Source organism: Orussus abietinus, unplaced genomic scaffold (assembly GCF_000612105.2).
Source record: "Orussus abietinus isolate OABI.00-Male unplaced genomic scaffold, Oabi_2.0 scaffold6, whole genome shotgun sequence".
Lineage (NCBI taxonomy): Eukaryota > Metazoa > Arthropoda > Insecta > Hymenoptera > Orussidae > Orussus > Orussus abietinus.
In genome coordinates, this window is record NW_019396002.1 from 833,339 (window position 1) to 841,015 (window position 7,677).

The 7,677-nt window shown below is 58.7% G+C and overlaps 1 protein-coding gene across 1 annotated transcript; it reads right to left on the reverse strand.

The window, feature by feature from the left end:
• Nucleotides 1-656: 656 nt before the first annotated feature.
• Nucleotides 657-2,343, reverse strand: LOC105704433 (protein sister of odd and bowel). The gene is made up of 2 exons (XM_012433648.1): nucleotides 1,466-2,343; nucleotides 657-1,002 (listed from the first exon to the last, which is right to left on the reverse strand). Exons 1-2 carry the CDS (start codon nucleotides 2,341-2,343, stop codon nucleotides 657-659), a joined length of 1,224 nt encoding a protein of 407 aa, XP_012289071.1.
• Between the last annotated feature and the right edge of the window lie 5,334 nt (nucleotides 2,344-7,677).

Here is a 7,677-nt window from a genome sequence, read left to right on the forward strand (position 1 = left end):
CGCCAAGAAATCGGGCCCCGCTTTCTCCAGGGTCGTGACTTGGCACTGCTCAGGCAGAGGGTTCACGTGGAGGAACTGAGAGAAGGCTCCCGAGATTCCGGGCCCTGGGTCGCGGAGTTCGCTCGAGCGGGCCCGAAATTTTGGGCCCCGAAGAGGAGGAGGAGGGGGGAGTGTAACCCTAGACGTATCGCGGTGTCATGTCTTGCGCACCTGGCGGCTCTGTCTTTTGTAAGAGGATCCCGAGGCCTTTTTGCTCCTCGCCAGCGTGCTCGGGGACGAATAGGAAAGTGCCTAATTAATTAGCCGGCCGGCCGGGCCTTAAGGCCCCGGCCCGGGGAGCCGGGCCCGCCTCGTCTTCCGGTCTCGCCGTCGACCTCGTATTACGGTCGGACGAGCCAGCACGCGGGAAATAAGAAGACAATGCGGTGAGCTGATTAAAAAATAATAATAAAAATTTATTTTACACGTGCGCCAGGCCCACTGGCGCATACACAGCCGCTTAATCGGCGACTTAATCGGGCCCTTTTGCGATTATCGACATAATTACAGATATCTAATGAGCACGAGTCTAACTTAACGAGGATGATTACGCGTGAGTGTTGGTCCCCCTTTTCTTTATGGTGGTGGTGGGCCCTATGGGCCCCATGGGTTCATCCCTAGGAGGTCTCCTGGAGAACGGCGGTGCTCGTTCCAGGTACGGGGATCCCTGGCGACGGCGGTGAGGATGCCATCCCCAGGTTGTGGGTGAGCGAGTGCCTCCTCAGGTCGCAGTTCCTGCGGAACACCTTCCCACAGGAGGCGCAGTGGTACGGCTTGATGTCCGTGTGGGTCAACAGGTGGGTCTTCAGGTTGCTCCTCTGGTTGAAGCTCCTCGCGCAGACAGGACACTTGTGGGGGGATTCCTCCATGTGGAGGATCTTGTGCACCGCCAGGGTCCGACTCTGGCAGAACCCTTTGCCGCACTCGGCACATTTGAACGGTTTCTCCTTGCTGTGGATGTACCTGCGGGATAATTCGCACATGAGTCTTCAAGAAATGATAAACCACAATAAATTTGACGCCGATCCCAAAAGCAAAAATGCGGATACGATGGCGAGGATATAAAATGAGGTGGATTCCGATAAAATAAACCCGCTGCCATTCGAAAACTAAATTTATTAAAGCAATGAACTATGGAATTATTTTTCCAGAAAGCGAGGAAAATCGTTGCCGAATTTTGAGACAGGTAGTTTAGCCAGGAGCATGATATTAAAGCAATGTTAATATTTTTAAACGTCTTTTAAGAGAAATTCGGGTGGCAACGATGATCGTCTCCAGTCACGATGGATAAGTCTGGAACGCCCGAACGGGCCCAAAAGTCGCAACGAATGGATTCACTGAAGAGTTTTTATTTACGTTCCGAAGGCGATGGAAATTTGGAGCAGGCGAATTTGGGAGACAGGATGATCCAGAAGAAGATCATTACCTGTGATCTCTGAGATGGTCCTGCCTCCTGAAGGCCTTCCCGCAGATGTCGCAGGAGTAGGGCCTCTCGTCGGTGTGGGTCCTCTCGTGGATGAGGAGGTTGTAGCTCTTGGTGAACTGTCGGTTGCAAAATTTACAAATGAACTGTTTCTTAGGCCTAGAAGCCCTGCAGGACCTGGCGGATTCGGCGACGGGACCGGCGGGCCGCAGGTTGTTGGTCAGGGCGGTTTGGGCCTGACCGGCCGCCGCGACGGGGCCCGACGGGGCCTGCGGCGCGCTCTCCGCTATCCGCTGCAGAAGAGCGTCCTGGTCAGCCAGGTTGGCCGAGGTCGAGGTAGCGGAAGCAGAGGCGTCCCTGAGGAGGGCCTCCTCCTCCTCGAGGAGGGCCAGGTCCTCCTCGGGGTTGGCCACGCCAAAGTCAAGATGGGACCCATCGTCGTCGTCCAAGGGAGACGGGAAGACCTCGGCGGGGAGGTGGTCGACCTTCGGGGCCGTCGCGGGCGAGGTGGAGGCGAAGGTGACAGAGGCGAGCCTGGGGCCCGAGGATGAGGTCCCGGCACTGCTGGCGTGCAGCCGGTGGAGAGTGAGATAAGTCTCCAGGGCCTGAAGGTTGAGGGCCGCGGCGGCGGCGTGGCCAGGGGGCAGGAGGGCAGCCCTCTGGAGAGCCGCCAATAGGGCCCCTTGCAGGCCCAAAGCCACGCTCTGGAGGGTCAGATTCGGCAGGCCGGTCGAAGGGTCCGCGGGTCCGTCGGCCTCGGTCGAGGAGTCCACCATCGTCGGGGACAGGCCCGCCACCTCCCTGGAGCGTTGCTCCTGAGTCTGGGCTTGATTTTGGGCCTGAGGCTGGGCATGGAGATGCTCCTCCTGCTCCTGCTGCATCCTGCCGGTCTCCTCCGTGGTCGGTCCTCTTCCCTGGGGGACACCCCCCCGCTCGCATGGGGAGCGCACCCGGCGCGGCGTATCACGGGGGCACACTCTGGGCCTCGTCGACGGGGAGCATCGGATCGGGCCCCGGCCGGGCCCGAGGAATGCAAACAAACGCGCGGTGCTCGCGGTGCGAAGGCGCCTCGACGACTGCTCGAGCATCGCGCTGCCGGGCACTGCTGGTGGAGCCACCTGGCGGCAGGTATCCGCACGAGGGCCAGCATCGGGCCCCCTACGACCGACAGCTGGGCCCCGTCCGGGCCCGGCCGTGCCCCCTCCCCTCGACGCCGCGCCGGGCCCGCTCCACGGCTTGGCAACACACACGCGTGCGGCCCGCGCGGGGGAGGATCGATCGCGCGAATGCGCTTACCGTCCTTACCGTACTTCTTAGGTTAGAATGCGGAGAAGGCCCCGCGTCCCCGGGGCCCGGAGGCCCCCTCGCGGGAAACTCCCCCCGCGCGCCTTTTGGGACCCGCGGAGCGGGGCTTCATCCGTGGGGAGGGGGGCCTTGGGCCCCGCGGGAAGCGCGCAGCACTTAGAGGCTAGGATCGGAAAAAAGGAAGAGGGTACGAGCATCCAGCCACGATAGCCGTCCTTTCCGTACAGCGGCGTACCGTGCCGTACCGTTTCGCCTCGACTTGACTGCAAAGCCGCAACAATTTACGACGGCAATTAATGCGCGAGAGTAAACCGTGTATAGCGCCTATAGTTAGCTCTCTCGGACCCCGGCCAGGCCGGAGGGGGGCAGCGAACGAGAGGGGGCCCGCAGGGAGAGGGGAGGCCGAGCCGAGCACCGGCAGACTAAATAATATTATAGTTGGTGTTCTCACGGTCCCGGAGAGGCCCGCGGGCCAACTCGCACCCCTCCCGCGACTCGCCCACGCCGGCCGGGCCCCGGCTCGGAAAGCGGGTGCGACCGGGCCCAATCTCGCCGAGGGAGGGAGAGGGCCCGAGAGAGAAGCGGAGTGACCACCGAGTCGGAAAGAGAGGGGTCAGGGGTCGACCTGCGCGAGCTCGCCGTCACTCGGACGGTTCCTCGGCTCGCGATCGCGGTTCCACCGCGTTCCTTTCGTTCCTCGCTTTGGGCGCGTGCTCGATTGGGCCCACTCGTCGGGCCCCGCCATTGGGACCGGTTCGCACCGGCTGGGACCTTCCCCCTCCACTTTCTAGGATCGCCGAGCGGAAGTTTCCCGCGACCCCGATTTAGACTGTCGTACCTCGAAAAATTCTTTGCAAATAATTCAAATAATTTTTTATCAGCCAGGCATGGAAAAAATGGCGTCTCCTGGGACCTATCCCCTCCGCTATCTACCATTATTTCGGACAATTAAAATAATTAGACGCTCCAGAATTTCTCCCATTTTAGTTAGTATTTAGGGAGGGTAGAGGAAATGGCGTCTTTTGGGCCTTATCTCAGAGAAGCGTCGCCATCGATACGAGATCGCTCCCGGAACGAGGGGTCTCCGATCGTTTTGACGACTGTGAAATATGGCGGCGTCGCCGCCGCGGGAGATGCTCGCTTCGGCGGGGCCCGATGCGGCAAAGGGGGCCCGAGAACTCGAGATATCCCGGGCAATGTTCCGGGTGCTCTTGTTTCCGATATGGCGCAGGGGGAGGCCGCGACTTCCCGCCGCGTAGATAATTAGATCGCTACTAACCTCCATTCTGACGCATCTTCACCTGGCGCGCGTGCGCGGCCCCCCTATCTCTTTACCTCGTTCCCTCCACCCCCCCTCCCCCCGCCGGTCGCCCCGCGTTTTATTTCACCGCGTTTATTTTTCCCCGAGGTGCTTTTTAGCGCACCAAGAAAGATCTACGGCCTCGCGAAGACCGGCCAAAAGGAGAAGGTGCCGGGGATACGGGGGGCCCCCGCCTGGGGGGGAGATTGATTTGTCCAATTACGCTAAACAATCTCCGGGGTAATTCGATCGCGGACCCCCGGTGGACTCTGGGCTCGAATCCCTCTGACCTGGGCCCCCGTTTTTTCGGACACAGGGGGTACGCACCCCCGAAATCGTCAAGCTCTTAAATAAGGCCCCTCCTTATTTTTTCAGTTTTTATATCATGAGAAGCCGTGATCGGATCCCAGTCCCCTTAATTTGGGCCCCCGGTTTTTCCTGCACGCCCCCGGATTCTTTGAACCCTTGATCAGGCCCCCCTTTCTTCAATGAAAAATTGTAAATGAAACATGAACAATGAAGAATTCATTGTCGCTGTATTTATTGCAAGTGTCTTTTCTTTCTTAGGGGAGGGGGGGCCACCTGATATGAAAAACGCTTATTGGAGGGGCCCAGAAACCAGAGGGACCTCGCGCCTCCCCGCGGATTGGGCATCGCCCTCGCATCTGATCGGACAATCCTTTTCAAGAGTGATGCACGACGGTCCCCTCGATTTATAATCGAAGAGCGGGCCCCTCGCTCCGAAGGGGACCAACTGCCCCGAGAGGTCGGGCCCGATGGCCGTGACTTCGATCGGACCTTCCAAACGATCGGGCCCTTTATTCGTAAACCACCCGAAGAGTACCCCGGAATGTTTCAGACTTTTTATAGATTGATATTTTCCGATCAATTGAGGACATTATCGTCGATAGATGTTGATCGAAGCAATCCTTCAGCTCCTTATAGACTCGAGGCAAAATGGCGCCCTTAGCGTTCCACCTGATCAGGTAGAGGTTCTGGGTTCCCTATTTTCGAGTTCATAGGGATTTTTCGCCTACGAATAGATTCCCGTGAGAAATTTCGCATTTTTGGGAAATCCCGTCATTGGTCGACATTTGACAGTCTTATATGAAACTGTTGATTTCACATGCGAAAGTCGATCGCATGAACTCGAGTATCGAATGTTGAACCGCCGCCATCTTGGGCTGAGCATAGAAATTTGAAACAGAGCCCAGATTAGCTGTTATCGTCCAACAGTTGGATCCTCTCGACGACGATCTGCAAAATGGATGTGATACTTTCAGCACTACCGACTCGTTTCGTTCGCCGGTGTCCGTGGACATGAATAACGCGAGGCCTCGAGGATGACGAAGGTGGGTCCCGGGTAAACCGATGGCTAGCTATTCCTCTAGCTACTCAGGCCAGAAGTCGTACAGGATGGGTCGGAAGGCCACACCACCAGGAGGCAAACGCACCGCCATTACTCAAGGCCTCACCGCAATTCGGAGCCCGATAGAAGGGCCTTAAAAATGATGTATCCGAAATGACGTGGTGGGGACTACCGCCAGGAGACAATCCGTTCCCAGTGATGGGTCCGGACCTCGTCGCCGACCATCGTGGTCTAAGATAGGAAAAAAACTGGAATCGGCCAGCTAGAACTCGGTAGCCAGTCGACTCGGAACGGTCACGAACCGCAGCCTGGAACGGCTTACCATGAATCGCGGAAAGTTCTCCAGAGACCACCGTGAGATCCCTCGCCATTGAGCGACTCCGTTAACTGGACCACCGGTTTCCTTTGCCCCCGCGAAAACGGTTCTTCGGAGGAGCCGAGGATCCCGTCCTTGCCTGGGAATCCAATCGGCGCGAGGACGAGACTAGGACCATTGACCAGGATCATCGGACCCACTTTCCTAAGTGAAGAGGATTGCTCTTAGACAGAAGACTGGAGGTGTTACATGACGATGATAACGCTGATCTTCCTAACCCACGTGTTAGGGGTCCTTTGGTTCCCTCGGAAGAGGAACCCGGCATCCTCCTGGACACGGGGCTAGAGCCTCTCCTGGGCAACGCTGCTCCAGAAGGTCCTGGCGGGGGGTCCCACCGGGCCCTTCCTCTTTTTAGGCCCAAGGATGCCCGTCGCCGATAGTGATTTGTTGAATGTATTTGCATTTTAGATTTAGGCTGCCGCGCCTGGCGGCATCTCCCCCGTTGGTGCCGGCTGGTCCCGGCTGGGCCCAACTGGCCCCGGTTCGGATCTAGTTGGTCCTGGTCAGCCGGGAAGAGCCCTCGGGGGCGGGAGCGGTTGGTTCAGGAATGACATTAGTCATATACCATCCCCGGAGCCGGCGGAGGGGACTTGTTTATGCACGTTTAAAGAATGATTAGGCGGCGGCGTCGCGACGGGGGGCATCTTTCCCAGTTCGGTTGTGGTCCGCTTGGCGGCGCTGCCCCCTTTCCGTGGGCCCGAGCGCCTTCTCGCATCGGACGACTCCGTGCCCCCGGGAGGCTCCAGTTAGCAGCGCCTTTTACTTCCTAACGTTGTTATTATTATTAATTTTAGGCTTTTTGCGGGCGCCGGTAGTTACTCGCTCCGGTTTACTGCTGTGAGAAAGCTCCGGCGCGCCCGGCCAGAGCCGTATGGTCGACGGGGCCCGGGCCCCTACTTCCCCGGCTTCCTGGGCCCGTCGGTCCCAAGGAATTTCTATCTCCCTTTTTCTCTTCTTCATCGGCACACGGTAAGAAAAGTCTACCGTGAAAATGGAATCCAGCGGTCTCGTAATACTCGAGGCGACGGAGGTGCAAAAAACGGGGGGCCCGTGTCGAGAGCAAGGGCTTAAGAAAGGGGCCCGGTCGAGGAAACGAGGTGACCGCGACCTGGCTGGGACCGAAGGGGGCTCGTCATCTCGGGGACTCTGAGTTTATGTATGATTTGATAAGATGCCTCGGATAAGGGAGGGGGACGGGTCCCGTAAAATGAGGGCCCGACTCCTGGCCGATTCGTCCTGCATTCCGCCGAGTTGAATGACAGATCGATAATTGATCGTTATTATCGTATGACTGGGGTCCATTGTCGAGGGGGCCTTACTCGTCCGCCTGCACCCCCTCCCGAGAGGACGGGCCCTGGGACCTACAGGGCCGCACCCTGTCGCGGGAGTACTCGGGTCAGGGGTCAGTTTGCTACGTGAACACCCGCTGCGAGTGTCGCGCGGAGCATTCCGATCCCAAACCGTTCATGTCGGATCCGGGCCCCTCGTTCCTCTTGCTCTTAAGGCCCTGTTCGAGGAGCGTCGGGCCCCTCGACGCGTCCCGTCAGCGCGGCCTCTTTGCCTCCGGGAGGAGACTCCTGGAGGCCGCTCGGCCCACCGGGCCTCGATCTGGGGCCCAGACTCCCGCGGAGGAGCTTCCTCCGGGTTTGGGCCTTACTTCCAGGAATGTAGGATTCGTGTAGAGCGGACTTTACCGTTCGATCCTGGAGCGGTCTCCCTCTCGGAACATCGGGCCCCAGGACGTATTGCTCTGTCACCCGGGGCCCGCCGATCTATTAGTTATGAATATGTTGCCCACGGCGGTACATGCTCGTCGGTCCCCGAAAATATGTGTGCTACGGCATCGTACGGCTATATTCATTCCG

Excerpts from the sequence above, each read along its gene's own strand:
- LOC105704433 (XM_012433648.1), bottom strand. The coding sequence starts at position 2,343 with ATGCAGCAGGAGCAGGAGGAGCATCTCCATGCCCAGCCTCAGGCCCAA. Across the intron at positions 1,003-1,465 it reads GACCATCTCAGAGATCACAG|GTACATCCACAGCAAGGAGA; the intron begins GTAATGATCTTC and ends ATTATCCCGCAG.